This window comes from Pseudopipra pipra, chromosome 5, assembly GCF_036250125.1.
Source record: "Pseudopipra pipra isolate bDixPip1 chromosome 5, bDixPip1.hap1, whole genome shotgun sequence".
NCBI classification, from domain to species: Eukaryota; Metazoa; Chordata; class Aves; order Passeriformes; family Pipridae; genus Pseudopipra; species Pseudopipra pipra.
Window position 1 is genome coordinate 40,034,219 of NC_087553.1, and position 27,358 is coordinate 40,061,576.

At 41.4% G+C, this 27,358-nt stretch overlaps 2 protein-coding genes across 9 annotated transcripts in view; one reads left to right on the plus strand and one right to left on the minus strand.

Annotated features, from left to right (window-relative positions):
* Positions 1–24,666, plus strand: BEST3 (bestrophin 3). 8 transcript variants are annotated; one of them, XM_064655690.1, is made up of 10 exons: positions 6–191; positions 3,855–4,024; positions 5,711–5,805; positions 6,384–6,617; positions 11,738–11,892; positions 12,594–12,671; positions 13,079–13,231; positions 16,521–16,601; positions 17,917–18,068; positions 20,415–24,666. In XM_064655690.1, the coding sequence occupies exons 2-10, from the start codon at positions 3,873–3,875 to the stop codon at positions 21,322–21,324; spliced, it is 2,010 nt and encodes a 669-aa protein (XP_064511760.1). In that variant the 5' UTR covers positions 6–191; positions 3,855–3,872; the 3' UTR covers positions 21,325–24,666. The 8 variants fall into 8 exon arrangements, with proteins under 8 accessions (XP_064511768.1, XP_064511760.1, XP_064511762.1 ...); XM_064655698.1 differs by lacking the exon at positions 17,917–18,068 and having other exon boundaries at positions 1–191; positions 20,415–20,528; XM_064655692.1 differs by lacking the exon at positions 13,079–13,231.
* The window catches only part of LOC135414678 (cathepsin E-A-like), a 10,923-nt gene continuing 7,997 nt past the window's right edge, over positions 24,433–27,358 (minus strand). Inside the window, exons 8-9 of the mRNA XM_064655707.1 lie at positions 27,236–27,334; positions 24,433–27,144 (exon numbers count right to left, since the gene is read on the minus strand). Coding sequence (XP_064511777.1) covers positions 26,965–27,144; positions 27,236–27,334 — 279 coding nt within the window. The 3' untranslated portion in view covers positions 24,433–26,964. The remainder of the gene's footprint in view (positions 27,145–27,235; positions 27,335–27,358) is intronic.

Sequence of the window (27,358 nt, forward strand, 5' to 3'; positions counted from 1 at the left end):
AAAGACATTTTAACCCCTGTTCTTGTCAGTCCACTTCTCCTGGGGCTCGGCAGCAGCAACCCCTTGCTTCAGGTTAAGGGAAGAGCAAGGTGACTATTGCAGATCTGAAGGGGACTTTGTTTGGGACGTCTGAGAAAGAGGAAGGGTCCAGGATTTACTTTCGGGCTTGGATTGCCGAATCAAGATAGCAGGTCAGTGGATATAGTGTGAGCTTAATATGTTTTTACAGTTGGCTTAACTCAAATCTCTCTCATTCACTTTCTCTCCTATGCCATGAACCAAGAAATAAGGTGATACAACGACAAGGAGTAGGTCTGTGTAGAGGCACTATTTATTTATACATTCTGTAATGTGCCTTTCATGGTCAGTTAGGGAACACTGATGGCTGTTATTTTTTACTGTGGTTTCTCTCTGAATCCTAATATATCCTGAAATTCTCAGCTAGACAAAAATCCCATTTACAGTTGAGCTCAATATTAATGGGGTGGGACACACATATTTTTAGGTGTTTATGGCTAAAGTCTTCTGATGATCTTAGCAAAAGTGGAGGAGTAATATATAACTCACATTTCAACCTGTGGTTGAGAAAGGTTCAGAGAGGGAATAAACACTGAGCAAAAGGAAAAGCAACATCACAGATATGAGTCAAGGTGTCTACAGGCAGCAAATGGGCATAACTTGTACTATGTCCCCAGAACTCACAAATCCATACCAGCCTAGCCCTACATCTGCTAATGAAGTTAAAGGCAACACAATTAATAGGAACATTTTTCCTAACACCGGTGTCTGTGTTATCTAATGTGCTCTGTCCTTCAGCCCTGGCCAAAACAGTGCTCAGGAAGGAATGTGCCAGGGGGCATCATTATGCTTTGCTCTTCCGGTTCGTCTCAGTTTTAGCTTTTTAATTTCCTGTGACCATAAGTAATGTAATGTTGGAAGGACTCTCAGTCGACAGGCTGCCCATGAACCAAGGGCTTGGGACCACCATGCAAGGGCCAGGCTCAGCTCAAGGCTTTACACCAAAACTTCCCATTGCATGGGGAGGCCATACCCAAGTGGTTGTAGTTGTTTCCAGACAACAGAATTCTCCAGAATTCTATCTTTCATAGTTTTGTACGGTCCAAAGCATTCTATAATCACCTTATCTGACCTAATGTATATTTTAGGACATTGAATTATATTACCCTGAAGTCCTTATATGAACCTAGTGATAAATGTTAAATAAAGCATTTGCTTAGCAGGAAACTAAAACACAGTGCACTAAGGCAAAGCAGGGCAAGGAAACCAAGGCATCAAAGCCTGACATTGCTCTTACAGTCCCACTTTTATTTGCCCCATTTCAGAGGCAGAAAGAAAAAGCAGGGGCATCCAGTGCCTCCAAAGTTAATAAGAAGAGTTTCTATTCAGAGCCAATGGCATTGAGTTAAGCACTGAGAGAGATGGCTGGGGTGTGATTAAGTAAAATGTAGTTGCTTGAATCAAGCAGACAAATGGATAAAACTCTCATTTCCCAGTCCAGTGCAGGGAGGAATATTCTTAATCCTGAATCCTATTATCATTACAGCTCTGCATTTGTGGCCAAAACCCATCCACTAGGCCTTGCAAAACAGGATTTGCTTCAGTAGAGGAGGAGAACTCATTTTGTCCAGCTTAGCTACTGACCAGTTACTGGCAGTTCCAGGTACTGGGATGCCTGGGAGGAGTTAATGCTTCCTGAACCCCATGTGCAGAAACTGAGAACTGTGTTTTTGACACTAATCACTGCCTTCCTGCAGAGCTGCAGATGCTGCAAGGGTGCTGCAAGCAATCTTGTTCCCTCCATGATGCACTAACAGAAGAAGCCACACAAAAAGTTTAACAGATACCCAGATACTAGGGGAGACAAACAGAGCCCTCAGACCCAACCCTGTGTGTCTCAGCTCTGTGAATTCTTCTGTCCAACTATCTGCTCTCAGCTTAAAGACCTAAAACAACAGGGTGTCTATCCAGTCCTGTGTTCTGACATTTAGTTGCCCCCATAGTTAGCAATTTATGTTTTGCTTCATCCTGTATTTGTCTAACTTCATCATCTCATCATGGCACTGTTACACTGAGGGTCTGGGTTCCTGCTGGGTTGTAAGCCCTCACATTATCAGACATCTTTTCAAAATCTAAGAACTCCCTACATGCAGTCAGTCCCACTGGAGATTTCCATTACAAATTGCATACTAGTGGGAAGACAGAGACACACTCACTAATTATATGGCTTGAACATGCACACTGCACAGCATCAATGGCCACGGCCTAAAGCCTCCTAGAGCGCTCCAAGGAAACTCAGTGTATTTTTAAGAGTATATTTTTACCCTATTCCTCCCCTATAGCCCAGCCACAGATTTCTTTCATTGTTTATAAAGCCCCATTTCTGATGGAGGATGGACATCTTTTCCATTTTTTTAAGCGTTGAATCCTGACCACAGAATTTTTAGCAGACAGGACTGTATTTCTGCATTCCAGTCAGCCAGTTTGGCTCCTGAATTGAATTTCATGGAGTACAGCAATGACAAAAAAAATTTAAAGGTCTGTGCTAAAGCTCAGGGAAAGGAAAGCTATCATTTGGATGCTAAAGAGTAAAACCCATGTGTCTTAAAAAAAAACAACAACAAAAAATAATCTCCAATCCCAGACTGGTGAACCTCAAGTAGCCATTCTGCAGAAAAAAAGAGACAGCCTGTCAGTAGTACAAGGCTTATGGTGTCTTTTCCCTACTGATTCCCTTGGCAGCTAAAAGAAAAAGTGGCGCTTTTACTGCTGAATTTTAATGGCATACTTTATGCTCTGCATCAGAGACAGAGCCAAGTTGCATAAAATACTACCAAGTCATCTATTAACTAGGGGTTCAGATTTTTTTTCCCCAAGTACAAATGTCCTACAGTGGCATCAAGAAAATATAGACAAGAATCATATTTGTGAAACACAGTAACTATCTGGAGGTGCTCGTCTTAGTTACTCCCTTTTTGCATGCTGTATAAAACTTCTTTCACCTACATTTGGAGTTGGGATTTTTTTGCAAGCACATCAAAATTTCTGTAACATCTCCCTATACTGGGTAAGCAAGTAACAAACCCAGCACAAAGTATTTTACCTGTGTACTTTCAGTAGTACTTTAATTATACTGTGTTGCACCCTGCCTACCTGAGCAACCCTATGGCCTGTTTTGCATGGCCATGCAACGCTGAAATATTGATGAGTAAGTCTGGTAGGTCAAGGTGAGAAATAACAGAGTTCTCCAGCTGATCTCAGCTGCTGTCGTAACTGGTAATGAAAGAGGCAGTCTCCAAATCTCATTTGTTTTTTAGATTATTATAATTACCAAGCCAGCTAAAAATACTGGCTGGGGAGGAAAGTGCATTTGTGTAATTTAGCTTTATTTCTCTTACCAAGAAACTGAGAAGTTTTGAAAAAAATTTCAAGCAAATTTACTTGCTATACTTTGCTCGCAGCAGACTGGAGCAAACCGAGAGTAACCAGAGACTTCAGAGGTGTAACATGTCTCTGCCACTGTCAGCCAGGAAAGTGGCCACATTCAGTGCTAACTATTGAGTTTGGGTAGTCTTTGAGGTAAAGCCCAAATACAGCCTTGCATCAGTCAGTCTGCAGGGACAGACTCAATAGGGCTTGTAACTACAAGATTTTTATTTCTCTCTCTCTTTCTATATGTATATATGAATACACACACCATGTATTTATGTACACATACTTTTATATATTTATATGTGCATGTATGTCTATGTATCTATCTATACAAGGGTGCATTCAGGCTAGGATATGCTGTCTAAAATGTTGTTGGTTTCCTGCTTCTCTTCTACTGTTTCTAGGCACAGCCTGCCAAGACGATGACAGTCACTTATTCCAGCAAAGTAGCAAATGCCACTTTCTTTGGATTTCACAGATTACTCCTAAGGTGGAAAGGCAGCATCTACAAATTGCTGTACAGAGAATTTATTGTTTTTGCTACTCTTTACACAGCGATAAGTGTATTATACAGGTACACTCTTTCCAATTCACATCTCATTAAATGTTATACTGAAGTTTCACACTTCCTAGTGTTAGGCTGATGAGTGATGGGGGGAGGTTACTACATAATTATTATCTTTTCCTTGGACTTTTTCTAATGGGCTTTCATTTCCATGTTTAGTTTACTGTTCCAGATAAAGTATGTAGAGTGTAAATTCTATCATATTCAGCTGATTGTATTTTCAGCCCAGCACTGAGCAACTATCCCACTGAAGTTACACTAAATAAACACTCATAGCTAGCCTAGATTATACAGCCTTTGTTGTTCTGATATTGAGCTGGAGGAGGTGAGTGTGCCTCCCTGCTTTAGATGATCAGTTATTCTCCTTGCAGAACTCTTCAGCTAGTCAGTAGTAATTTCTTTAACAACCCCAAGAGGTAATAAGTTGAGAGTCAGGTTATATAGCCAGGAAAAGAAAAGTTTTGCTTAAAGCTAGAAAGGCATGCAAACTTTATTTTTAGGCTTGCAGAGAGCCAAGGAAAACTGCATGGAAGCCAGATATGATTATTATCTGTGTGTCATCCAGCACTTGGGAGGATCAGTTAGAAGAGTTGCTTCTTCCACCAAGGTGTGAATTAAACAGCTATATGACAGATGGAATGCATCAATTAGTACAGTGAAACTTTTAATTGATGAAGTACACTACACAGAAGTATCAAAATCATGATTCAGCTCTTACCACGATCCGTAATTATACCTGTCTGCCTTTTGTGTGAAGCAAGGAGAAAATGAGCTTCAGTTTGTCATTAATCAGTAATTTTCCAAAATGTTCAGGAATCTATACCTGTAAACTCAGAAAGAAAATTACAGTATTACTATGTAAGGAAACAACAGAGTTTCACATTCATTTAAATTAATCTAGTTTTACTGAAATGTCAGGCAATTGAAGACCATGGTAAATACACCATGGGAAGCTTTCTATATGTGCTCCAGCTTTTATTGCACAATTGTAAACAAATCCCATCGAATATTTGTTATATGTTTCTTTTCTATGAAATCAAAGAATAACTGTAATAATATTCATCTATAAAATTTTAAATTAAGTTTATATTTAAGCTTGTATTTTGTACATATCTTTTTCCCATGGGCAGCAGTTGACATGGTCCACTCGATTTGCTATAATTTGGTGAATATTTTCCTCACTGCAAAACAAATACAGTTGTTGTATTTTTAATGTTATGGAAAAGAAAAATTTCAAAGGAGTCAGAGTAAAAAACTGCTGCAACAACATGACATTTTCAAATAGGACCAATTAGAGATTGGTAAACTTTTGCAATTCAAGCAGACCTGAGTATTATCATTAAGTACCCCTCTGAAAAATGAGAGCAAACTCTACTTGCAGACTTACAGCTTACTATCATCTTTGATCGGTATGAGACAGCAAACTGAGTCTCCCCAGGTATGTTGATTCTAATTAGTAGTACCAATCAACTTAGTAATAAGAAAACTGCAAAGAGCAGGGAATAATACTGTCTTCTCCTCCAGCTTCTTTAGTACATGCCAAAAGTGTTCAGCATGTTACCTTTAAGAATTCGCTTGAAGACATTAGCCAAGGTTGCTCCCCGTTGCACATACCTGATTATTTATACTTATTTGCACTTTGTAGCTAGTGCCAGAATATTATGCAAGGACAAATACATTTTATTTTTGCTGCAGATTTTTTCTTACAGGTAGCCAAAAACGGTTCTTTGAAAAATTATCAATTTACTGTGACAAATATGCTGAACAAATCCCAGTAACTTTTGTGCTTGGTAAGTACCGGTTACATGTGAAATTATTCTTCAACACTGTCTCTGTTCATGCATTTTGTGAATGTCCATGCATGGAAGCATTTCAGAGCTGAGGAGCATGTGGGATGTTAGAGGCTCACAATAAATCATCAGCTTCCAACAGGTCTCCTTAAATTCAAATTGCTTTTGTCACATCAACACTTATGCTTATGTTCTTAACATACCAACAAAAAAAGTTTCCATATACTTGTATATATATATATATATGTATATATATATATATGTATATATATAGCCAAATAACACTCATACGTTATGCCTGATCTTTCAAGGCACTAAATCCACTTAAGTTTCACTACAGAAGAGGAAATTTGGAGGTTCATAGGTCTGAGATACTCAGCTGGAATGTGCCATTAAGTTGCAGTGTCTATTAAATAATTAGCACTGATTGCATTCTGGGCTTTGACATGACTTACTGCGTTTATTCTGGGAAATGTAGCAGCTTAGTGTTATGAATAATACTCTGCAAACTAAATCAAAGTAACCGAAGCAGAAATCCTGATAGGCACCGGACTTTTTTTTTTTCTTCTAACCCCCAGGTTTCTATGTTACTTTGGTGGTGAATCGCTGGTGGAACCAGTTTGTGAACTTGCCATGGCCAGATCGTCTGATGTTCCTCATCTCTAGCTGTGTCCAGGGCAGAGATGAATATGGGCGCTTGTTAAGGAGGACTCTCATGCGTTATGTGAATTTAACGTCTCTGCTGATCTTTCGCTCTGTGAGCACAGCCGTGTACAAAAGGTTCCCCACCATGGACCATGTGGTAGGAGCAGGTATCAGAGTCCTGCTCACAAAATTGCTTTCCTTTCCCTCGGGAGGGGGGGGGGGGCTAAGGGAGGGAAGGAGCCAGACATTTTTATTTTCCTCTGTGGCCCCATGTGTGCCCCATACTAACCCATGTCAAAGCAGTCACCTTTTTGTTAGTGACTTAAATGACAGGACCTTAAGCATGCATCTTTAATACTTCTACAGTCTTCATTTAGCAACACTATAGAAATCAAATGAGTCTAAGACTCTTATGTGAATCTTTTTTCAGACACAGTGGAGGCAATAGGTCTGCCCCAAATACTCAGGCATATGGAACAGGTATAACGTTCTCTAAAGCATGAAAAATAACAAAGCTGCAATATAGTATGATGCAGTAGGAGTGGTAACTTGTTATATGGTGTTGCCTCAATGTCTAGGATACAACTTTTTCTCACAAGTACACACAAGTACAGCTTTATCTCAATTTATTTTAAGTAGACTGCATTTTAAGTAGATTGCACATTTTAAGTGTTGTAATTTACTTTAAAAAATCCTCAGCCCCAAGGGTTTTTTCTTTAAATTTAAAACCTTACCTTAGTTTTTCAGCAATAAATGTCCTAAGTATTAAGCATGTTTTCACTTTCTGTGTTTTGATAACACAGTGAGTGTGATGATGGTGAAGGGAGTTCAGTCATGTAACACTTTGCTTGTCTATGAAGGACTGACCACTGACTATTTAAAGGCAAGGTGTGACACTGTGTCTTCTGACTGGCATAGTCAGAGGTAGAACACCAGTGCAAAGATGTGGGGATCTGTTCCAAATAGGAGAAGTCATATGTTTTTTACTGAATGTCTTTCATTTCTTAAATTTATTCCTCTGGCAGAGATTAATAAGCAAAGTTGCAGCACATTAAAATATGCAGTGTATATATACATATGCACATTTCAAATACGCGTGAGAACCCTTGGATATTAAAAAAAAGTCCAGGCAGGATGCACCAATCTTACTAGGAAAAAAATAATTTATTTTGGATTCATTGGATTTTGAAGCTCTTTTCCTTGTGCTCTGCAACAACAGTGTTTACCTGAGCCTGTGAGAGATCAAGGGAGCTTCTGTCACTCTCCCCAGCAACCTGCTTCTACTACGCACTGGAAAATTACAGAATTTCCAGGCAGTTAATCCAGCTCTGCCTCCCTATTGCTAAAGACAATCTGTTCCAAAAGAGACAGAATGTCACAGTGTTGTACAAAAATTGTAGACCGGAAAACAAGTTTTGGTTGTTGAGTTTTTTTAACAGTGGAAAATATTTCACTATAAACTGTATTTCTAAGTATTGATAGTGTAGTCAGCTCTGGATTTCAGTCCTCCTTCTGTAAATTTTAATGCATATTGTGATGCAGAATTTTTATTGATGCAATACTGAGCACTTCAGGGTATATTTTGCTCCTATTAACATCCAGTGATTTAGACAATAATCTGCAATCATCCCCTCCCTAGCTCCCTGTGGCATTACATATCAGACTGCATGGGAGGGAGGCATTTAATATGAATGTGAGCAGCAGAATGTGATACTTACAGCACAGTCATCATTGAAACAACTTGTGACAATTTTGCATTTTGCTGTCAAACTGCGAACTGCCACAGCATAGCTATCGCTACACATTTCTCTTTTCGGCAAATGAACTGCTTAAATTCATAGATTTTAAATCTGAGAACAGTATCACGATAATCTAGTTTGACTCATCCATAACACAAGGCACAAAAACTTACTAACAGCATCCTTTATCATGTTGCAGTTTCCGACTAAGCTGTAATATCTTCTAGGAATACAACCAGCCCAGATTTAAAATTCAGCTGGATATACCGGAGTCTACAGTGCATGCTAGGTGAACAGACATTCAGTGAATTTGCTGTTGAAAAGGGCAATTTTATTCTCAGTCTGAACTTGCACAGTCATCTATTCACTGGATTTTGTAATGGGTTTGGGTTCTTCTTTTTTTTTTTATTAGATGAAAACACCATTTTCCTCTCAGTAGTGCATAAAGGCTTGAATAGCACTCAGTAGCTTCACCATATATGGTCTCTCTCTATAGGATATGGACTTCAGTGCTGGACCTTCCTCCTGACTCGTTTTTATATTCTAACATTTTCTGTGGAACTGTAGGCAGTAGATGCAGGCAGATTCATGACATTGTGATGCTGAGTGCTGCAGCACGTATACCATAAGTGTCAAATGCCTAGCAGCAGTCCTGAGATAGCACTTCTGTTGGCTGCAAGGTGCAAGGGGGAAGCTGGATGCTCAAGATCACAAGTCTTAAAAAACAGAGAAAAGAGTGAGCCACTGGTCAGAGAGCCACCAAAACCAGCTGATAAGAAATGCTGAAGAGAAACATGAGGTGTGAGCTCAACAGCACAAATACCTAAAGATGGCTGAAGTCTGCAGTCTCAAATCCTCCACTGGAAGGAAGCATCTAGATTAACCCTTTCCCACATAACACAGAAGCAGAAAATGTAACTTTTATCTACTTGGTCATTGTTCCTTCTTCTGTAACTGCCAGTATTCAGAATATTTAATATAGGTACCCTGAACCAGTCTTATCTCAAACCGCTCAGTTTTGTGAGGAAAACTGAATACTCTTCTAATCACTTGAGGAAGAGCATAAGTGATTTTTTTTTTCCAGCCAGGCTTGTGTTCTCATCAATAATTATCCCATAAGATCTCTTTGGTTGGCATTGTTCACATTAGTGCCCTTTGATTCTTTATTGATTGCACCCCATGTCAATCTTCTCATACTTCCACAAGGATTCAGTGCCCTGTCATTCCTTAGATCATCCTTTTCAAGATCTTGGCACAATATTTGACAAATATTTCTGTTTTTCTGGAGCTGCTCCAGCCTTCCATTGCTTGTCAAATCTAGTGTTCTTTAGAGAGTTTCTCAGTTAATTCTTTAAATACTCCTAAAAACAAATAGTATGACCACATTTAGAAACCATGTAATTTAATAACTGAGGTTTGATATCCTCTCCTGTATTTGATGGAATATGAAGTGTTTCTTTACCACTGCAGTAACAGCAAGTGGTTCAGAGCTGCATGTTGTCTGTATTGCCGTCACCTTCACCAGTATTTTCTGCAATAGGAATACTATGTCTAATGTCAAATTGAACTTTATTGTTAAAAGAACTAGACTTTGTTGAGCTTTCCTGAACAAAAGGTGCCCAGTTTCAGTGGAAAGCTGAACTGATCCTTTGAAATGAGCTTTGCCATTCTTTGTGACACCCCTCAGGCTGTGTCCTTCCAGATAATGACTTCCCAGAGCCTCCAAGTGACTTGCATCCAGTGTTTACTCCAGACTGTTATCCTGTCTGTCTGTTTTAGCCTGACAGAAACATCTTTTCCTGTCCTGTAATGATCAGGCTGGCCCGATAGAAATGGAAGGTAGCCTGAAAGACTGAATTTTAGGAGTCACGAGTCATGACTAGCAGGTCAATTTGTCTGGTTGCCTGATTATTTCTGTACAGTTGATTATGAGAACTGGCTACAAACTGCCCAAAGACCTTTTAAAAGCTTTATCTTATTCTGCTCTCAAATTCCAGGATACTGCAGGAGTACTGTCTTGCTGCTGAACATTTCCTCTATCACAGAATATTCTGTCCTGTCCTTGCCTTCCTTCTCAGTAGTTGCAGTATTTCAAATCTCCTGTGTTAACTTGTTGCAACTGCACAACAGTGACATCTTCCTCAACAACAGAATATTTAAGAAGGTCACCGTGTTTAGCAAATCTTCTTTATCCTTATTCACATTTTTATATGACACACCTAAGTTTCTGTATATTTATTTTTTTGCTGCCTCATCTATCTTTAGCAATGTTAGCAACCATGGACATACTCTCAGTTACTAGTTGGAGTCTACTCTCAATTCCCTTATTGAATTTTCAGCATTCAAACTTGTAATTGACTAGCTGAGCCACTTATTTTGGGGCTGTCATGTTACTAACTTTGTCCCATTTCAGGGCTAATGTAAACACAGCAAAAGAAGCTTTATACCCACCCTGTTAGATGAGACAGACCTGAGCAAAAATTAAGATCCTCTGAACCTGAAGATTGCTCCAATCCCAGAAAATCCAGGATTTGGACAAAGGAAAATGTGAATTTTCTGAAGTTGCTTTTATCCAAGGCTAGGTGAAAGGAGGACAGCAGAGCAGAGCCTTCTGCTCCAATGGGGTAGAGGTGTTGCTCCAAAGCCCAGCTGCTCCCTTGCCAAGTCCCAGGCAGCAATTGGCTCTGATGCAGGTTTTGTCACACACAGCCCTGGCTCCCCTGATATCTGACCATGGACTTGCTTGCAGTAAGGAGAAGAAGGATTTCACAAGGCAGGGGAATCTTCAGGAAACATAATACCTTCCCAGCACCCGAGCAAGGCAAATTGCCAGGCAGAGAGCAGCTTCAGCCTGCAGCCCCACAGCATGTCACCTGGCCCAGTGTCCCATTAGCAGCGGGATTTCTGTTCATGATTCCCCCTCTGTCTCTTTGCATGCCTTCATAAGCCCAAAGAAAAGATGAAACAATCTGGCAGGGAAGTATTTCGCTAGCAGAAGGTACACTCTCTTGAGCTCTGTTTCGTGAATGCACTTGTATCCTCTGTTGCTCGCTCACTGCTTTGCAAATTTACCAAAAAATTATCAGAATCAGAAGGTCATGTAATTGCCCTTACAACATATGTTGAGATGCTGCTGAAAGCTGTCGTTGCTGAAAAGTGAGTTTTTTGACTGATATATCCTGTTCCTTATTTTTCTGAAAGCAGAATATGAAACTAGAGAGTAATTTGTACAATTCTTAACATTGTATGTATCTACAATATGTCAGCAGTCAGATATGAGAACACGGTAATAGCAAATTATTGCCTATACTGGTAACGAAGAATTTTGCATAGGTAGTTAATGCAAAAATACGTTGTTTCAAGCAAGATCTATCTTGGCAAAAAAAAAAAGCTAAAAAAAAAAGGAATAGGCTACTAGTTAGAATTATAAATTGTGTTTAGAAGAGTTCTATGCAAATATCACATGAACAGATTCAAACATATTCAAAATTTATAGTATCAGTAGCACTGAAAGCACAGAATAAATTGACTTTTTTTTTTGTAAACAGGTTTTATGACAAGATATGAAAGAAAACTTTTTGATGAACTTAAGTCTCCCCACCTGAAATACTGGGTACCATTTGTGTGGTTTGGAAATTTAGCATCAAAGGCACGAAAAGAGGGAAGAATTCGAGACAGTGTAGATCTGCAGACACTGATGAATGTAAGTAGAAAAAGTAAATCTACAGAAAACTAATCTGAAATTGCTATGTGGTAGCTTTTCACTTACATAATTGATTTTATTTAATGTACACAGATCTCCTGTGTCATCTAAATTATCTTACTCAGGATTTATCCCACTTTTGGTTGTGTGTACCAATGTACACTCAAACACACACAGCAGCAGCCTGCTGGGATTCTTTTTATATGACTAAGAAGGTATTAAAAGAAGCAATAAATCGATGAATAAAATATTATTGTAACATCATTGTAAGTTCATACTTTTTCTGTTGCTGAGAATATGAGAAATGAGAATAATGTAGCATTTTGAAGATTTTAATATCAGTTACAGGGAAGATAATCTCCCTGAATATTTCATTAAGTGGTAAAACATCCTTTTTATGATATAATATATTCTCTTTCATGTATCACTAGGCTGGGGATAAGATAGAAACAGAAGATAGTTTGTGAAGAAATACATAATATACTAAGCATTCCAACTCCATAAACCAAGTGAATATTCAAAAGGGGTGCTGGATATAGTTATGGTATCAATTTATATATACTAGACTTCCATATCTCCCTGTCCTTTTTATATGTACAAAAATGAACAGTCACAAAATATTTATAATTCATAATGGTACCCCATGCAATTTTATTTTGTTGGAGTTTGTTGGGTTTTGTTTGTTTGTTTTTCCCCTTTAGGAGATGAATAAATACCGGTCTTGGTGTAGTCTTTTGTTTGGTTATGATTGGGTTGGAATTCCACTGGTCTATACCCAGGTACTGAGCTATTTTCCTTTAGTAAATGCGAAACACGATTTCCAGAAAGGGGAGGTTGGTACAAAACATTCATAGTCTCAACCAGAGTCTCTGAGCTATGGAGCACTGGTGCACTCCTGCGGGACCGTGGAGGCCTTGCTAACTATGTAAGTCATATTTAATGCAGAGATGTTTTGAAGATCTTGCATAGTTTGGAAGAGGGGAGGGAAGCACTGAAATGTTTTTATGTTTCCTGGGTGTTCTTCCTGGCCATAATTATACCTGTGGCCTTCCTATTTGCAATACCTTCCTACAGATTCATAAATTACATGGCAAAAGGCAGTCACAGGCCTTTGAGTATGTGTTGCTTTGTGCATAAGATTGTATTATTCCAATGTATTATTTCAATGAAGTTTTGTTCTTTGCAGGTTGTTACTCTCGCAGTCTATACTTTTTTCTTTGCCTGCCTGATAGGGCGCCAATTTTTGGATACTGACCAAGGGTATCAGGGCCATGACTTAGATATTTACATTCCAATCTTCACACTGTTACAGTTCTTCTTCTACGCAGGATGGCTCAAGGTAAACTAGCTTTCTGGAAAGGTGATGGGGGAACCCTCTCTATGGGGCTCATCAAGGTGTCAGATCTGTGACACACTGTAAAATAACTGGAGTTACACCAAAGCTGAATTCAGCCCTAAGTGTTCTGTGGTCATATAGACACATCACGCCATACATCTTTAATTCCACCTGATTGTACAGTAAGAAATGTTCATGAACCTGAAAGAGCCCATTTGAGTAGCACCAATGCAGCCACAACACCGCGAGGGAATATTACCCAAAAAAATCAGGTGTCAGGACCTGGCCTATAAAATGACATATGAAAGATAAAAAAAAAAAACCTTTCTCCCACTCCACTGTTCAGCAGGGAAATACTGCTCCAGACCTGGCGTTGGCTGAAAGGGACTGAATCATAATTTCTTCTTATAATCAAAGCCAGCCTCTAGTATCGGCTGTTAACCTCATCAGATGCAGGCAATTAAAGGTCTCCAGTTCCAGGGGGCTATGAAAGAATGGCAGCCAATATTGGCTACAACTCCACTACATAAAAACATTCATTAAAAACATTTATAGAAGGAATTGGATGCTGCCCATCAGCCCATTGACGACTGCTAGGTTAACATATCACCATCAGTCTGATAGCTGAGTAATTAAACCAGGTATCTCAAGGTGATTCTCTCCTCTGCAGTAGACTAACTGGAAAAAGGTTTCAAATAAAAATCAAATTGGTACATAAGGGTCTGTGCACATTAATATTTCCTTTTGTGTTTATTTATCATGGCTGGAAACTTAGAGGAAGCTTCTCACTTTTCTGTCAGAGGAAACTTCTGACTTTTCTGTTAGAATACACATTGCACAAAATTTGCCAGTTTTAGAGACCCTTCCCCCAGCCAGCTCCAAAGAGTACAGTAGGGAAGACAGCATACCAAGCTGGCAGGTTGTGAGGGAGGCTGCAGGGCAAGCTACTCTAATCCTGTGTCATAGGAAATCAGGGGGAAAAAGGGGGTTGCTGCATAGAAACCATCCCAGACAGGAGCAGCAGAGAGAGGAAGGGAGGCTGGTGCACTGAGGGTAGCAATTTCTCCTGGAGAAAAGTGAGGCTTTATCTCTAGGCAATGTCTTCCAGGGTTTTACTAGTGGGTTACAAAACTAAGCTGTTCCTCTTGACTGCCCTTCTGGTGCTCTTGAGGGGCAATGGTTTCCCCTTCACCAGCACCGAAGGATGTTAGTAGCATCTCTTCCAGTTAGGCTCAGGGCTTGCAGCCAACTCCCAGCTACAGCAGGTATGAGATGCCATTGTAACTGAAAAATCTTCTGCATAAGGAAATGGAAGGGAGGAGAAGAAGTTTTCAAAAGCTAATTTGATATCAGCAGTGTTCCCTCAGACCGGAGGTTCATCCAAACCTTCAGTGCCCCGAGTCAGGATATTTCTGTCTTGAAGGTTACAGTCGGTTTCCTGCTGAGTGTGTTGGCCTGTGGCTGCCAGGCAGCAAAAAGGGCCCTGAGATATTGACTTCCAGTAATTTGGCAATTCCTCAGAAATAATGGCTAAACTGAGCTCATTCCTTGGCCTCAAGCCTGGCCTGTTATACCTACAGTACAGGGCCAAAGTTTCCCATCAGATGAGACACTTCTAAATCCCCATTTTCATTACAGGCATAGATGGACTGTCCAAATACAGAGTTTAGTTGACCAGCACTACATTCCTTTCTGGAGAATAAATCCGTGTCTCACATTCCAGGATCAGGTCAGCCAAGCAAAAGGTCACCAGTGCTGTTCCTTCTGTCCCTGTGCTGCTCACTTTTTTAAGCTCATATGATAGGTTTTTTGGGTGGTGATCTCTGCTTCACACAAAGCTGATCCAGAGCCACAGCACAGACTGTGTTCTGATTCCTTCCTATTGCAGCACTTTCATAGCTATACCCAGAACTTAATAACATAGGCCCAGTCAACGAGTATGAGCAGAGGTGCCCCTGTCTTTCTTCATTCCTCCTTACATGTGTTTTCATAGGATTAGTGTACTCAGTAGGTCCTTTATTATCTGACAGTGCTGGCCTGGGAAGTGGTGGCCTGGAAGAGTCAGCTTACCCATGGGCACAACCTAGAGACACGTAGGAAAAATACCTTACTGTTATCTGTTATTTAGAGCATAGCTGTTCATAGTGAGGTTAATGAGCAGGACCGTTTAATCATGCAGCTTCTTTGCCCATATGCACATTAAATCAATGATTGATTGCTGCTTCTGGTCCTGGTGACCACTAGGAAGGTTTGGAAGGGTCATCAAGAATGTGATTGGCTTCAAAAGCAGGGCTTTTAAACAGAAGGAGAAAAGCATGGAAGGGAGAGGATATTTAACCTCAGCGTACCAAGGAAGTAAGAAATAGAGAAGCAGACTGCATTTCCTAAAACCTTTTTTTTTTAATTTTCCTGTTTCATCCTTTTTTTTCCTCCCTCAGCAGCTATGCGCTTTCTCCCCACAATGTACTTTGGTGATCATGGGGATGAAGAGGCAGTCTCTGGTTGTTTTTCTACTGGATGAGGACAGCCAGAGAGGGTTCCCTTCCCAGACTCATTCCCAGAATAAGGTGCCTCATCACCAAGGTGCCTGAGCTCACTGTTTGCTTATGTCCTCCATAGGATGGGCTTCTGCCCTGCAGTTTCTATCTCTTCAGGTAGAGAAACCCAAGCCAGAAGGCTAAATTAAAGAACAGATTCTGATTCTGTCTCTTGGATTTGGCTAGCATGATGCATGGAGTCTACTTGAGTCAAGGTTTTTGTGGGCTGCTTTTCCTGAAAAGCTGTGGAAGGGTGCCATTGGGATTAACCCTGATAAAGAAGCAGGGTCTGAGGGCTAAGCTGGAGAGCCAAGCTCTACTCTATCCAGCAAACTCCAGCTGCGAGGCTTGGGAATACTGACCCAGTGGGCTGGTAGACTATCATAGATAACAGTACAGTAACAGAGCCCCTAGCTGCTAAATCATTTATTTAAATGAGCCAAAGACAACAGTAAGAAAAGGTAATGACTATCTTATGTGACAATTACCATGTGACAATTACCAGACATGTCTCAATTCCCAGTAGGCCAGCACCAACAATCATGACTGACAGCACCAGCAAGGCAGAGAGTTATGAATCTATAGGGAAAGTGAGCTCTTCCTTTGCTAGGCTGGCAACACCATCAAACAGGAAATCAAGCTATGATTGCAAGTGACAGGCAGGGAGAGAGAGAAAAATCCAATCTTACTTTCTCTGCAGCAGTAGTCCTGACATGGCATTCCAACCTCTCTTCACTGTCTCATTTTCTTTTCAGGTTGCTGAACAGCTTATTAATCCATTTGGAGAAGATGATGATGATTTTGAAACTAATTGGTGCATCGATAGAAATTTACAGGTTGCTGTTGTTATTTCTACTTCCCACTTCACTGTATGATAGGTTATCATTACATTTAATCCTATTTCTTAAATTGAGGTACAAATTAGGGCACCAAATGTCAGCAAAACAAATTCTTTCCCTGAAGGTTGTGAGCCCCAGAGTTTGTTTCGGCAAGATAATTCATCTTGATTTTGGCATTTGGTGTTTATGGTGCCTGACGAAACATGCAAATGGCTGATCTCAAATTATAAGATCACTTTATGCCTGGAAAAACATGTAATGTAGGTCAATCCTGCAAAATCCAAAAGCCGTTCCCACATAGATAAGAACACATTTTGCTAATCTGAATGTCTTGAGATTAAAATATTGCATGTGAACCTTCCTTTGAAAAAAGGGCAGTGAAAATGCTAAAAAGACCAAGCAGGGCCCTGAACTAATAAGCAGGACCAGTACCATTCATCTTTTGATGCTGCCACCCACAGCAGCATCTGTGGTTGCCACAGAAGCCAGTGTCTTTCTTGGCAGGAGCTGTGTGATGACCAGAGTACACATTTATTGCAGATACCCCCAATTCCCAAACAGCCCTGTCTGTTGTGCCATGAAGGAGCTCAGAGACACGAGTAGGCACCTGCTGCTCTCCTTGCATGGAGCCAAGCACAGGGCTGGGTGAGCTGCTGTGGGACTCCACTTTGGCTGAGGACCACTGAGACAGCAAAGCAGAGCCCAGGAGTTAGAGGGAGCAAGGGCAGGCCAAGCAAACCACCATATGAACCAAAGTAAGCAATGCAGGTGTGCACAGGAGTGGGAAAGGACTTCATACTACCAAAGATGCTCTCTGGCTTAGCACTACTTCAGGGTACTCATGCTACAGTGCCTTACAGCCTCTTGTATAAAATATATCAGAAGGTCCTAGAACGGGATGGTCACGTACTTGGTTCTGAATGTCTTAAAATGGGGATGAAGCTTATCAGAAAGATTCTTGACCTCCAGACATTTTAAGGAGCACAGCTAATACTTGACACAAACTTTTCATAACACATGGAGGATCACATTTAACTACATCATGCTTATGGAAAGGACTGCAATCTGACATAAATATCTCTGCAGTACAGAAGACTCAAGTTATAATAAAATTCACACTTTTGTGAATATAGGTGGATATAGGGGGTTTATTTTATAATACTGAGTCTCTTCCTAATGCCCAGGCCATCACACAGAGCTTATGTTAAAGGGTTTCTGAAAGAAATGTTGACCCAGAGAATATAAAGCAGATTATTTCATATACTGTACTATGCTGAAAGTGACATAATTTATATAAAAAAAAAAATCTAAGGTCTCACTTCTGGCGGTGGATGAGATGCACATGAACTTGCCAAGGATGGAGAAAGATATTTACTGGAATGATTCCTCTGCTCGGCCTCCCTACACAAAAGCAGCTGCTGATTACTGTATTCCTTCATTTCTTGGATCGACTATTGAAATGGGGTGAGTGGTACTAAGGTCCTTAATGCCATCAGAAAGATCACCACCTCTACAGCCCACGCTGATTGACGGATAGTCAGCACAGGCTGTGACGATACTGCAAGCAGGGGAGATGGAAATGGAAAGTGATATTTGGAGGGAGTGGACAGGCTGGTGTTGGTGGGATGACGTCTCCAGTGTACATACAAATCGTGCACACACAGCTAAATCGTATAATTAGTAAATAGAGCATGTTTGCAGGGAGAGTTTATTGACAGTCTCTGAGCACTGGATGGCACCTGAAGACAGTGAATGACTTTTCTTAATAATACTTTCTTTACTACAGCTGCTTCATACACTCCCCAATTAGCAAAATAGCTATTCCTTTGCTTATTTAGTTAGCAAATGACAGCTAGAATCAGTCCAGATTTTTGTGAAGATCAACAAAAAATCATCTTAAATGTTGTATGACTTTTCACTGACTAATAATCTGGGCGTGCAAGTCAGAGCGGTCAGATTTTGTGAAGGGATGAAGAAGATTTATTTGCAGAGATCAACATAAGAACCATTGTTACAAAGAAACATATAGGGGATATAGGATTGCCCCCTGTTGTTGGGATCTAATTGAGCAAGTAGTGATAGGCCAGTTGGTTTAGAAGCTGTTACTTTAAATAATTGTGACACACTGTAGTATAGACAGGTCAGCAAGTGTAAATCCTATCATGACTGAACAAATACCAGGCAAGTAGATGTTCTTATCTGCAAATCTTTTCTAAAACTTTGCAGTAGCCATTTTGTTAACTTTAAAAATTATCTCGAGATGTTTACAATTTTCCCATCATTTCCCGCCTTTATCAAAATAAAAGGTGCTTAATTTTTTTGTTTCATTTGGCCTCAAAATTGCTGGTTTCTCATTTTTATTCCTCTTATTTTTTCATTTTGCATGCATTCTACTACAAAGAACAATGGGTTTATATGAGTTCCTCTTATTACAATCAGCCTCTTCAGAATTATTTACTTCTGGAAAAACTATAAAATGCCAAAGAGTAAAGTAAAGAACAACATTTAAAAAGTAAAGAAGAAAAACTTATAGAATATAATTTATTTTACTGCAATTGCTAGGGGGGAAAGGTTGCAAAGAAGAAACATTATTAAGTCTGCAAACAATCTTTTTAATAAGAAGGACTTCTCACAAAATATGAAGGAAGGAGTGAATAAAAAATAGATCCCTGTTAGCCCTGTGAAATGCAAACAGCTCTGATGTGTTCACTTTTTGTTATTTTCTCATCTGAACTGTTTCTCTGTTTATGTCTCTAAAAATAATGAGTAGTTCTTATGCAGACTTCAAAAACAAGTTCCAAAGATTCATCCAAGTCCAAAGCAAATATACAAAACTTGAGCCCAAATCCAAAGCCTTCTTCATTCACCTCAAGTAGACATCTGGAACAGGTTGCCCAAAGAGGTGGTAGATGTCCCATTCCTGGAAACATTCAAGGTCAGGTTGGATGGGGCACTGAGCAAGCCGATCTAGTTGAAGCTGTCCCTGTTCATTGCAGGGAGGTTGGATTAGATGGCCTCTAAAAGTCCCTTCCAACACAAACTATTCTATGATCTTCACAAATGCTGGATGAAATTCCTCTGTCCCTCCAGGGTAGTGTTGCCTTGCTGTGCTCCTTACCTTATATTAGGCCCAAGCCTCTTTGCCATTCTTGCCCTTAGGACTGATAACTAGGACAGTTTGGCTTGTCTTCTGGGGTGCACTGAGTCAGTAATGTGTACTGAATTGACTGGCAGGTGCAGCAACAGTTGTTTTCATGAACCATCAAGGCTGTACAGGAGAAGAGCACCAGGTACAGGTGAGACATTCAGACACATTATCATGCCCCAGAAGTGAGATTTGGCCATCTGAGTAATTCCAACATTTTTTGAAATTGTTGCACTCTGCTTCCAGCAGTAGCTTTTTCATTGCATTTAGTTTTGACCAAAGGATTCTCCTGAAAAAAGCTACAGCATCAAGCAGGACTTCTTTCTCCCCTTTCTCTCACTCTAAGCACAAGCGTAACCATGTGGAGCTGCCTCAAAGGGCTGCAGCCCAAATATGAAATGGTGCCAGATGCTTGGCTGAATGCTCTCCCAGCCTGGTCCTCAGGAGAAGAGGCACCTGGATGTTGAGAGCTCTCTGTGTGATCTGGCTGGTTCAAAGGCACAGGCACTATTTTCTGGCACTCTCATCCTTTTCACGCTCTTTCTTACAGACGCACTAAGGCCTTGGTTCCTATGTCTTCCTGCTGAGACAGCAGGATATATGTGCATAAAGACCTAATACTTCCTATACATAAGTGACACCTACTACCTGGCTTTATTTGGCAGGCTGGCTGATACCGAATTCCTCTACGGAGAAGAGTGGCCCTGGGAAGAGGAGAAACATGGAAGACAGTATTCAGTGTTAAGAAGAGTCAAGAGATTTCTCAGCGTCCATGAAGGTCCTTCATACCCCACTCACCGGCGCTACAGTCGGCAGACAAGTGAGAATTCGGTGTTTTTCCCAGCAGATGAAAAGGGGCACATCAGACGGCTGCAGGAAATGCACAAAAGAGGGAGGCACTCTGCCTCGAGCTTCAAGAAGAAACATGAAGGAGTTGACAGAAGTAACAGACGTCATAATAGCCGAGATCTAGGACCCATAACTGAAACCTCAAGGAATGAGGCTCAGTTTGGTGACAGCGACACCTCATCTGAGACAAACAAGCCAATTCCTGAGGTCATCATCTCTGAAGCTGAGGAAAATGCACTTGACATGCTGGACAAACCAGATCTGCTAACAGAGCGCTCTGCAAGCATGCCAGAAGAGAAATTCCAAAGGATCCTAGGCAAGGCAAATGTGACTCTTCTGAACCAACCTTTTTTCCCTCTGGAAATGACTACATACATCCCAAGCTCAGAGGCGCATCAGTCACTTCCTAGTTTGATAGGAGAGCCCAGACATGAGCTCCATGGTAGTAACATTGCTGGTCTTATAACAGATCATGAGAGAAACCTTCAGCGATGGAGTTTACCAAGCTTCCATAGTCCTAGTACAGCACCTAGTACAGCTGACTGTGCACCACCTTTAGCAGATTCCAGGACAACTTCACAACAAAATACCTTCAGTGATGGAAACAATGTTACTTCTGCTGCTGCACCAGAGATGTTTGAGATGCAGCACTTATGGGAAAACATGGACAGTAAAGAAACAGCCATAGTAGAATTTTCTAATGGGGAAAGTGAAAGAAAACTTTGACCATGCTTCCTCTGGGTTTGACTGAACTTCTTGTCTTCTCTTGAACGTAGTTCTCATACAGATTTGCTGAAAGTGCAGAAGGGCAGACTTGATGCTCAAACAAGTCCTGAGCAAGATCCAACAGAGGATTTGAGACCTAAATAAGAGGCATTGTGGTGACATACTTTAAGCCACTTGGTCGTTAGCTTGAAACCTGTGACCTTGTGGGGAAAACATTTACCAGGAGAACTGGGAGCCCCAGGGGTGGATGAAAACCATCAGTGCACAGAACATCAAGCTGCGTAGGCTCAACTAGAGGAAACACTAAGGTTATCAGAAGAGCGGAGATGGTTCTGTCCACTTTGGATCCACACTGAACACTGCTGCCTTTGTCCACTCTATCAGGTTCAAGTCCATGACATCCCTGTAAGACCCATGAAGAGTTTTGTTTTCTATTTGAGTGGCTCAAAGGCGAAGTGTGGGCTCAATTCCCTCCTCAGCTTGTAGAGATTCAGCCCACCATCTCTTACTGCCTGGAGGAACACTTGAAAAATCAGGCTCCTCATTTGTGTAAGACAATAGCCTGCCCCACTCTTGCTGAAGCTATGCCACTGGAAAAAATAAAAGGATTAAATGCTTAAGTTCATTAAGAAAAATGGAAGAGGCAAAATAGGTCATGGGAAGTCTCAGTCTTGGTCTTTGCTCCCTGGAGCACGTATGTGGCATACCCAGTGGCTGGTTATTGTAAAATGAGGCTCCCAGGTGGCCTCTCTCATGATGACAGGGCTGGGGCACTCTCTCAAGAGGTGGTGGAGCTGCAGGGGCAACTGAGTTTAGAGCTCCAGTCTTGTGGAGATCTTCAGCTGGAAGTGCACAGGCTACAATCATCCCAGGCAGACAACAAAATGGCCCAGGACCAGTAGCAAAATTGCTTTCCACTTCCTTCCCCTGCCCCCTTCCCATGCTTCCAGACACACCACACACATTCTCCATTAATCCAAATCTGCGCCAGCATTAGGTGGCTCCTGCTGCTCCAGGGGTTGCCAAGCCACCTCCCTAAACCTCCTGGTAGTGACCTGGCCTTTCAGCTGTCACTCCTGCAACATGTCTCAAAGCAGGTTAGGAAAGCAGCAGCAGCTCCTTGCTTTTAGCTCTTTATCCACATTTACAAAAACACAGTCCAGAGCATGTCACCAGCATTCTCCCATGAGTAAGTATCTAAGTAGATGGTCTCCCTGGAAAAGGGGGACACCAGATAGCTCAAGGGATGGAAAGAACAGAGAGAAGGGGAGACACAGAAAATTATGGGTCTGCAACAGCCAGCAAAAGCAGTATGGACTGTACGGACAGCAAGTCCACCCAGCTCTCTTGCCCAGAAGGCTGCACTTCAGACAATAAACCAGGACCTCTGCCAGGGTAACTGTAGCCTCAGTGGCTTCGGGGAGTCCTTAGGGCTCCCTGAAGCTGGGAAGGAGCTCCTGCTTCTCTGGATCACAGCTTAGGTGAGGAGCCCTTCCAGCAGGCTATCACATAGAGCAGGACTCTGCTATCTCATCTGGGTAGTCTTTGAACAAAAATCAACTACCCTTCTGTAGCAAGCCAGAGTTCCGTTCTCAACCTCCCACTTCTACTTCTTCCAGCATTATTTCAGTCTGGGAATTGGATCCTGCTAGTGTTCATTAGGCAGAGTATGAGCAGAGCCACCCTTTCAAATCCTTCAAAGACACTTGAAAAAGCACATGTATCCTGATCAGTTTAGAAAGCAGAGGACACTTGGCCCAAGGAAGAGCTGTTTAAACTCATATTATGTGAATTCTAGGTATGCAGACAAGCCAAGCACAGTTTTCCCAGGCACCTTCGGAGGCACTTCTTCACACTATGAGATGAGGTGACACTGGTGTCTGACAGCAGCTTAGTGCAGTTTAATCACACTTTGGAGTGAGGCGTTCTGGTGCAACCTCACCCTTGCCACTACACAACAAGTCCTCAGGCAAATGAAGTTACTACGTTCAGATTTGACCAACAAAATGAGGAACTCTGTGAAGTGAAATTATGTTGAAATAAACAGCATCTTAGCCTAGCAGCCCAATTTTCTGAATGGCCTTTCCTAGGCAATACTCAGCTCTGGAAGCATTGCCTCTTTCCTCCTGATTCCCTGTTTCTTCCTGTAGCTGAAGTCATACTTTTCTATTCAGTATTTTCTCAGTTTAATTACATCAGCAACTGTCAAGGAACTTCATTTACCAATGAGGTTAACTTCAACAAATGGTAAATTTGAAGTATAAACAATACGTTTTAAGGATACCCAGACAGCTCCAGCAGCACAGCTAGAAACAAAGTAACTGCTGCTCTCCTCTGTAGCACTTTGTTCAGGTCAGGAAAGCAATACAAGTTTCTGGGAAGTTTGGCCATACACAGTTTAGCTGTGCATGTATAGGAAGGCTTTTCAGCAGCTGCGAAGAAAGTCTGGCCCATTATCAAGCTTTCTCCTTACAGTACATAAGGTTGAGGAACAGTGCTTCCCACTGTAAGGGAATTTAAACCAAAAATCAGAGATGACTGTCAAGTGTTCACAACGAATCTGCACTGAGAGTCCAGTCTCATCACACCTCTTCACTAATTCTTCACACAGCTTCCACCAGGGTTTAAGGTGTTGGAGGAAAGTGCTCTTCCTCCTCAACCCAGACATCTGCATGCTTCATCCCAGCACTGCTAAGCATGAAAGAGCCTTCCCAGCTTCTCATCATGCAGCTCTGCTCATCTCCCATCATCTTCTCAGCCTGGTCACTGCCTAGGATGCACACTGCTGCTTTCAACCAGGACATTATACATTTCATTATACATCAGCAATGGTTTTACTGCCTCTCCCACTCACTCTGCCAGCACTCCCTGTTTTCATTCTTTGATGGAGGCTCAGAGTGGCCACACAGCAGCCATTAGACAGATAAAAGCTTCAGTCCTACAGATGTGACTACTAGACATGTAGACGTGCGTTAAATTAGGAATGACAGCTTTGAAGTCACACAGCACAATCTGCAATAAGCAACTAGCATTTCACACAGTGGACCAGCTCCAAGTTAGCTATAATATTGTGCTCATTGCTTGTGTATAAGCTAATGCCAGGATGAGTTATCAGAAAAATTTCTTCTCCTCATTTAGTTTGTTATCTCACTTTTGCAAATATCTGTGGACTCTGATTTGTACTACATTATCTTTTGGGATTATGTGCTCTCTTTTTTTGGTAAACTATTTGCCTTAGCATGGTAAATGGATTCTTTTAGCAGACCCAACAACCTACAATTCATGTTCACAGGTATAAGCAATGTTGAATTACTGCATGAATAAAGGCACTTTGAGAAACACCATCATCTTGATTGTACTGAACTCTCAAGAAGCATTTCTGACAAAGGTTTGACCTACCATGCAAGTCAACTTGATGTCTACCAGGAACAATCACACAGATTACAAAAGTTGGCAAAGCTAGAAAAGGAGAGAATAGGGCCAGGTTAGGTCAGAGCAGCAGCTTGCTCCTATCAAATGGTGTTAATTTCGAGCAGGATCAGATATATCAGAACAAAGAGAGGGCCAGTGCCTCTACATGATGCCTGATTTTCCACCTATTTCTAGGTTGTGTTCACACTCCACACTGAAATTCATAGAGCCAAGACGTCAGTACTGGGACTGATTGGTTGCAGAGACATGCCCCAACAACCTTAAAACCTTTGCCATAAATAACAGATTTCTGACTGCAAGCTCATGTTTGAGGAATATATAAGTATTTTAGAAATAATGGAAATGTATCAGAGTGTTAAGTCTGCTGCATAGTAGAGAAAACAAAAATACCCTGCTACTGTAAATGAGGGATAGAGCTTTATAGATGTTTGTTTGTCTTGGTTTATGACCAAACAAATGACATTTTCTAGATAAATAAGTTAGCTCACATAAGTTATCCATTCTTAAACAGTGATAAGGACAAAGGGGAATCAAGGCAAGATTGGCCTAAAATACATGATAACTTCACACAGCTCAATCTTGTCTGCAGAAAGAGACAACTGGCAGCAAAGTCTTCTTTGCTGGAGGTTAATAGCCTGGATGCCAAATGTGTAACACAATGTGGCTGCAAATAGAGAGTCATGAAAACAGGCACAGGAGAGTATTTCATACTGGAAGGCAAGATCAATATGTCAGAGATATCTACAGGCAAACTGTCTTGCTTTAGTAATACTTATCGAGTGTTACAACTGAAGCCTCAAAATCTAAGGGGCTGTGATCATAATGCTGCCAAGGCCAGCAATGGGTGTTGACTTTAGTCTGTGCTAAGCACATCCAGGCAGATGGCAGCAGCAAAGCCCTGGGGGCCACAAACCCCTGTCCCAGCAATGCCACCATGGGGCCAGTCTCCAGCTCCCCACGGCTCTGCCCTACTGGGGAGGTGCCCAGTGCACAGGGCTGGGGCTGCGGACATTTTTTTGGCTTTAGGAAGATGTATGCCAACATATCACATCTTTCCACTCCAGAACACAGAGCAATATGAATTTTCAATTGCTGTTACACCCTCTCCTCCCCTTCCTCTCCAGCACTGGAACCACTGAAAAAAATATAAAATGTAGCTGTAACAGCACTAGGACCAAAGCAGATTTTGCTTGTTTAAGTTTTATTCATGTGTAGTGGGGCAGTATCAGTTTTAGCAATCCCAACAAATGCTCCAGTGGGTATCATTTTGGTGAATCTTCTTTTGCCAAATCAGTGCAGCTGCCTGTGGCTGTTTCATCTGAAACAGCTGCCAAGGCTGCCAAGAGGTGGCTGAGCAAGAGGCGGTAGATGTCTAGTGCTGGTGCACATCTGTGGTGGAGGGAGGGAACTGTGCTATGCCTTTGCATTGCCTGCGATCTGAGTTTTGTAGTGTGAATAGATGCAGCTCCAGCTCTCCCACCACCAAGGGGCAGAGATGTCAGATGCTAAAAGCAGCATCTGACCTAAGGTATGGACGTTAAATGCTGAGACCCAAAAGAAGAATAGAAAAATATCCATCAATAATGAACTTAAGGGAAAAAGCAGGTTTGAGTGATGATGTAAGGAGCAGGAAATTGTGTGCAAGGAACAGTAGTGAAAATTAGTGGTCACACAGGCAACAGTCAAATTCCTCTTTATATAAGCTGGTTGGAGCAAGATAATTCAAAGAGAATTTCCTTGGCACTAAGGAAACAAAGTTAAGCAGAATCCAAACCATGGAAAGTGATGAGGAAAAAGAAAGCTGTAGGAAAGGAGGTGGAAACTAGCAAACAAGAAGAAAAAAAGGATAGCCAGACCAGGCAGAACTGGGATTAGTTTCCCCCACTCATAACTGCTGTCTTGTCAGACTGGCACTGTTCAGCATTTTTTTCTTCCTGATCTGCAAATCTGAGTGCTGAGCTTTTCTGCTTTATCCTGAGAGCTGCGCTGTCCATCGGTTACTCGGGAAATATTGTTTCTTGGTTATAAACATATAGATATTGAACCAAACTATATCATTTGGGACAAAGATCACTGCAAAGTCCCTAAAACCTGGAGGGGGGCAAACACAGCATGCATTTAGGTCCAAAGTTTCAGTAAAATCCCTACTTCACACAGTATTGAAGATTATTACATTAACATTTAAGACAGAATAGATGCTATTATGACTCAGTAGTAATCATTCCTGTGAACAGCTTTTGCAAATCCCACTCTGTCATTCCCACGGTCAAAAATGCAGTAAAATGCAGACATGAAGACATCTCCTAAAATCCAGAGTGGGCCAGTGCGAGTGGGGATGTCGAGAGACTGAAAGCCACTCATGCAGAAGGTTTGGTCGTCAATAGACTCCTGAAAGGGAAAGCATGTGTCCTTGCAGCAGCCTGCTCCAGCCCCAGCTCAGGAAGCAAGGAATAGGGAGCAGGAGGCTGCAGATACACACCTTTAGGATGTATTGTTCTGCTGTCAGCTTGTACTCGTGGTGTCCGATCGTGAAGCTTATGTGAGGCAGGCTTGACAATCTTCTGCAGTCTACAAGAAACTGTATGGGATGCACTGATTGAGA

Excerpts from the sequence above, each read along its gene's own strand:
- BEST3 (XM_064655690.1), top strand. The coding sequence starts at position 3,873 with ATGACAGTCACTTATTCCAGCAAAGTAGCAAATGCCACTTTCTTTGGA. Across the intron at positions 16,602-17,916 it reads GCATCGATAGAAATTTACAG|GTCTCACTTCTGGCGGTGGA; the intron begins GTTGCTGTTGTT and ends AAAAAATCTAAG. Across the intron at positions 18,069-20,414 it reads GGATCGACTATTGAAATGGG|GCTGGCTGATACCGAATTCC; the intron begins GTGAGTGGTACT and ends TTTATTTGGCAG.